The sequence below is a fragment of the Mastomys coucha genome, chromosome X (assembly GCF_008632895.1).
Source record: "Mastomys coucha isolate ucsf_1 chromosome X, UCSF_Mcou_1, whole genome shotgun sequence".
NCBI classification, from domain to species: domain Eukaryota; kingdom Metazoa; phylum Chordata; class Mammalia; order Rodentia; family Muridae; genus Mastomys; species Mastomys coucha.
Window position 1 is genome coordinate 42,747,496 of NC_045030.1, and position 3,384 is coordinate 42,750,879.

The 3,384-nt window shown below is 43.4% G+C and overlaps 1 protein-coding gene across 1 annotated transcript in view; it reads right to left on the reverse strand.

Annotated features, from left to right (window-relative positions):
* Positions 1 to 627: 627 nt before the first annotated feature.
* LOC116092150 (rhox homeobox family member 1-like) overlaps positions 628 to 3,384 on the reverse strand; it is a 3,673-nt gene continuing 916 nt past the window's right edge. The window contains exons 2-3 of the mRNA XM_031373503.1: positions 3,224 to 3,240; positions 628 to 749 (exon numbers count right to left, since the gene is read on the reverse strand). Of these exons, the coding sequence (XP_031229363.1) occupies positions 628 to 749; positions 3,224 to 3,240 (139 nt within the window). The remainder of the gene's footprint in view (positions 750 to 3,223; positions 3,241 to 3,384) is intronic.

The window sequence follows — 3,384 nt, forward strand, 5'->3', positions numbered from 1 at the left end:
AAGTAACATCTTTCTAATCATCATGGAATGGGCTCTTGTGTTTCCTTTGAAGTAGTAGTCCCTGTGGCAGAATGATTCCTAGTACCGTGACCATGCCATTGAAAGGAAGGGCAGTGAACAGATCTGGGGCAGCCTAGGTGATTGTTCACACTCCTCCTCTCATGAATGCTCAGAGTGGCCTCTTTTTATACTTGATGCAGAGTTGATGGTCAGAGTCAAATCCCGCGTATGGGTGGAACTCAATCCTCTTTGTGAACCATCTTCTCACTGGGGACTTGCCCTGCTCCTGATTTAATGTATTTGCTCTCACAGGGTCAAGGGTCAGGGTGAGGATAATACAGTGTGACAATGGGGAAGAATGTGTGTCTGAGTGAGGACTTCTGTAGCTCCTGAGAAACTTTTGTGATTTGTGCAGTAATAAAGATGACTCTGGGTTGTCATCTCTCTTTGTCCTTCTGTTTAAATGATATTTTCTCAGTAATTTACATCAACAACTTACTGACCCCTAGAAAGGACATGAAACATGTTGAATGCACATCTCTTTATTGCTGAAGGGATAAAGTTCCATGGATAGTATTAGTGCCTAATGTGTCTTCATATGATGCCTTCAGGTCTCCTCCAAAAGCTTTACTGTATGGCATTCTGTCTATCATCAGGTGCACACTGGAGCATTTGAGACTGCTGTTCCTTCCTATATCTGGCTCTTCGTCTCTTAAACCATCTCTGCAATGACATGATGAAATAGATGGCTTTAGCGTATTCACAGTCAGTATCGCAGCTGGAAAAAAAAAACCCACACACTGTGTAACTGCATATGCCAATGAGCCTTTACATTGAAAAGAACAATTGGCTTTTGTTTTTTTTTTCATAGTTTTGTTTTTTCTTTAAAATTATTTTATACAATATAATTATGATTGTTCCTCTTTAAACACTTCCCACATCCTCTATACCATCCTAACCACCCTAACAAAGCAAAATGAAAACCAAAGCAAATTAAAAAAATAAGACAAAAACATACCAAAACAAAGCAAATGAAACAAACAAACAAAAGCCACAAAAAGTGCAGAGTCAGCCAGAACTATTCCTGAGCATAGGGCCTGCCCCAGAGTGTGCTTCATACACCCAGTGTCTCTCCATTGGAGAAAACTGATTTCCTCTCCCAGCAGGTATCCATTGCAAATAACTCCTTGGTTGGGGGTGGGACTTTGTGACCAATTCTCCTTGTCAGTGCTGGGGTTTTGTCTGGTTCAAACCTGTACAGGTCTTGTGCTTGAGAGCGAGAGACTTTGTGTCAAGGTACTACAACAAAAACATTCCCCCATTTCTTATTCTTGCTGAGGCCATTTCGATTTAACTAGAATTTGATGTTAAATGGGGGAATCCCATGGAAAATTACCCAACTCTATTCTAGGCACCAAAGATCAGGAATGTCCTCCCTAACTTATCATAGCTTCAGTTAAGCTGCCAGTTTGTACAGAGCCCCCATCCCTAGGTAAGTGGCCACTCTTAGCTTAGGTTTAATAGCTTGCTTTGAAGTGTATACTTCTGCAAAGCCGCCTTGCAGCTGCTGAGTCAGATGCCAGGGCATAGTTTCTGCTTTAAAAAAAAAAATCCTGTGTTCGGGACCCTCTGGGCTACACCTTGGTGCCAGAATACCTGGCTGTAGCCCTGGAGGGCTGGAATACATACTTTCGGTCAGCTATAAACTGTGTATGAGTGAGCATCCCCACTAACAGCATTGGAGTTCTGAGTCCTAAGTGGGATGTCAGCATCAAAGCCCTTACCTCAGTGCTCAGGGAGGGAGCCATGCAGAAGAGGAGGCAGGAATATTATAAGAGCCAGAGGGGATAGATGACTCTAAGGAAACAAAATCTATTTTCTGTATGAAAAGGTCAAAAATAAGAATGAAGTTGACACACTTCAAGAATCACACCAAAAGGGTAGGGTGGTGAGCAGGGGGAGGGGAGAGGGAACAGGGGTTTGTTTTAGTTGTTGTTTTATTTTATTTTATTTTATTTTATTTTTGGAGGGGAACCTGGGAACAGAGATATTGTAAATAAAGAAAACATCTAATAAAAAAAAAAAGAATCACACCCTAATTGTTTACAGACTGACCTAAGAACTTATGATGTCTTACATAAGCAGTTAGATCCTAAGTGTCAATGGTGCCACCTCATATGTACATATAATATAATATAACATAATATAATATAATATAATATAATATATAATATAATATAATGTAATAATATATGCAGGGTTTTTGAGAAGCCTGACTTCTAGGGTGCCTAAGGCACCACTAGTCCTTAGACTCCAGAATTCAATGGTCGTCATCCAAGTGAGGCCAGTCCAGAGCTATGACATTGTCACCTATAGGGTTAGGAAAATGAAACCAATTCAAATAATCATTCACATATCTTGACACTCCCCTGCTTCCAGGGAGTTTAAGGGAAGGGGGAAGCCACTTCTGCCCCCCTTTCCATGCCCTCTTAAGTTTCCTGGACTCAAGATGAAGGCAATACTCTCAGCAAGAACTGCAACTTGAAGATATTGATGGCCTACTTCCTGCCCAGCATGGCATAGTATCCTGGGCCCTGTTATTCTACCATGACATCCAAAGCCTTAAACTTGAACTTGAATTTAGGAAGGTGATCTGCCACAATGTGGACAGCAGTTAACAAAACTGCTTCCTCCTTAATACATTGGCCAACTACAGATATACAGTCACAGTCACCTGTTAGACGTCACCGTCTTCTCAGAATCCTAGTTCCATGGACTTGTTACATTAGGAAGTTCTCAAACTGCACATTTGTGACCACCCATACTTTATCTCCCTGTCTGGAACCCTCTATCACGGGGATGTACAATCTAAGGAAGTTCAGGGGACCAAAGCCCTGCTCAGGGGGACTCGAACCTACCATCAGGATGCCCCCATGAACCCAACCGAAGCCCCAGGGGCTGACTCACACGAGCTCACGTTAGGCCAGAGTTCCCCATGTTTGATTCTTAAAGCCCATCGATTATGTTTGCAAGATGAAAAGGGCAATGGGGCAGGAAGGCGTCGGGAAGTTCACACTGCAGAGTGTGCAAACAGGAGCACGGGAGTGTTTTCTCCTCCCTCGTGTCCTGTGGCCATGCTCTCTCCAGAGCTGCAGTGCCTCAGTATCTCTACAGCTGCAGTGCACTGGCCTGTGAGCTCTCAAGAGGGGAAAATCCCCTACACCTTCAGCTTGTCTTTTCCTCTCTCTCTGTCTCTCCATCCTGGGGAAAGCCTCTTTTCTTTCTCCCAGCTCCTCCCACCTGAGCCTGGTCCTACTGTAGATCCTACGTGTGGAGTTAGGATGCCAGCACTCAGGGGCCTGCTATGTGGGAATGCTGCTTTGC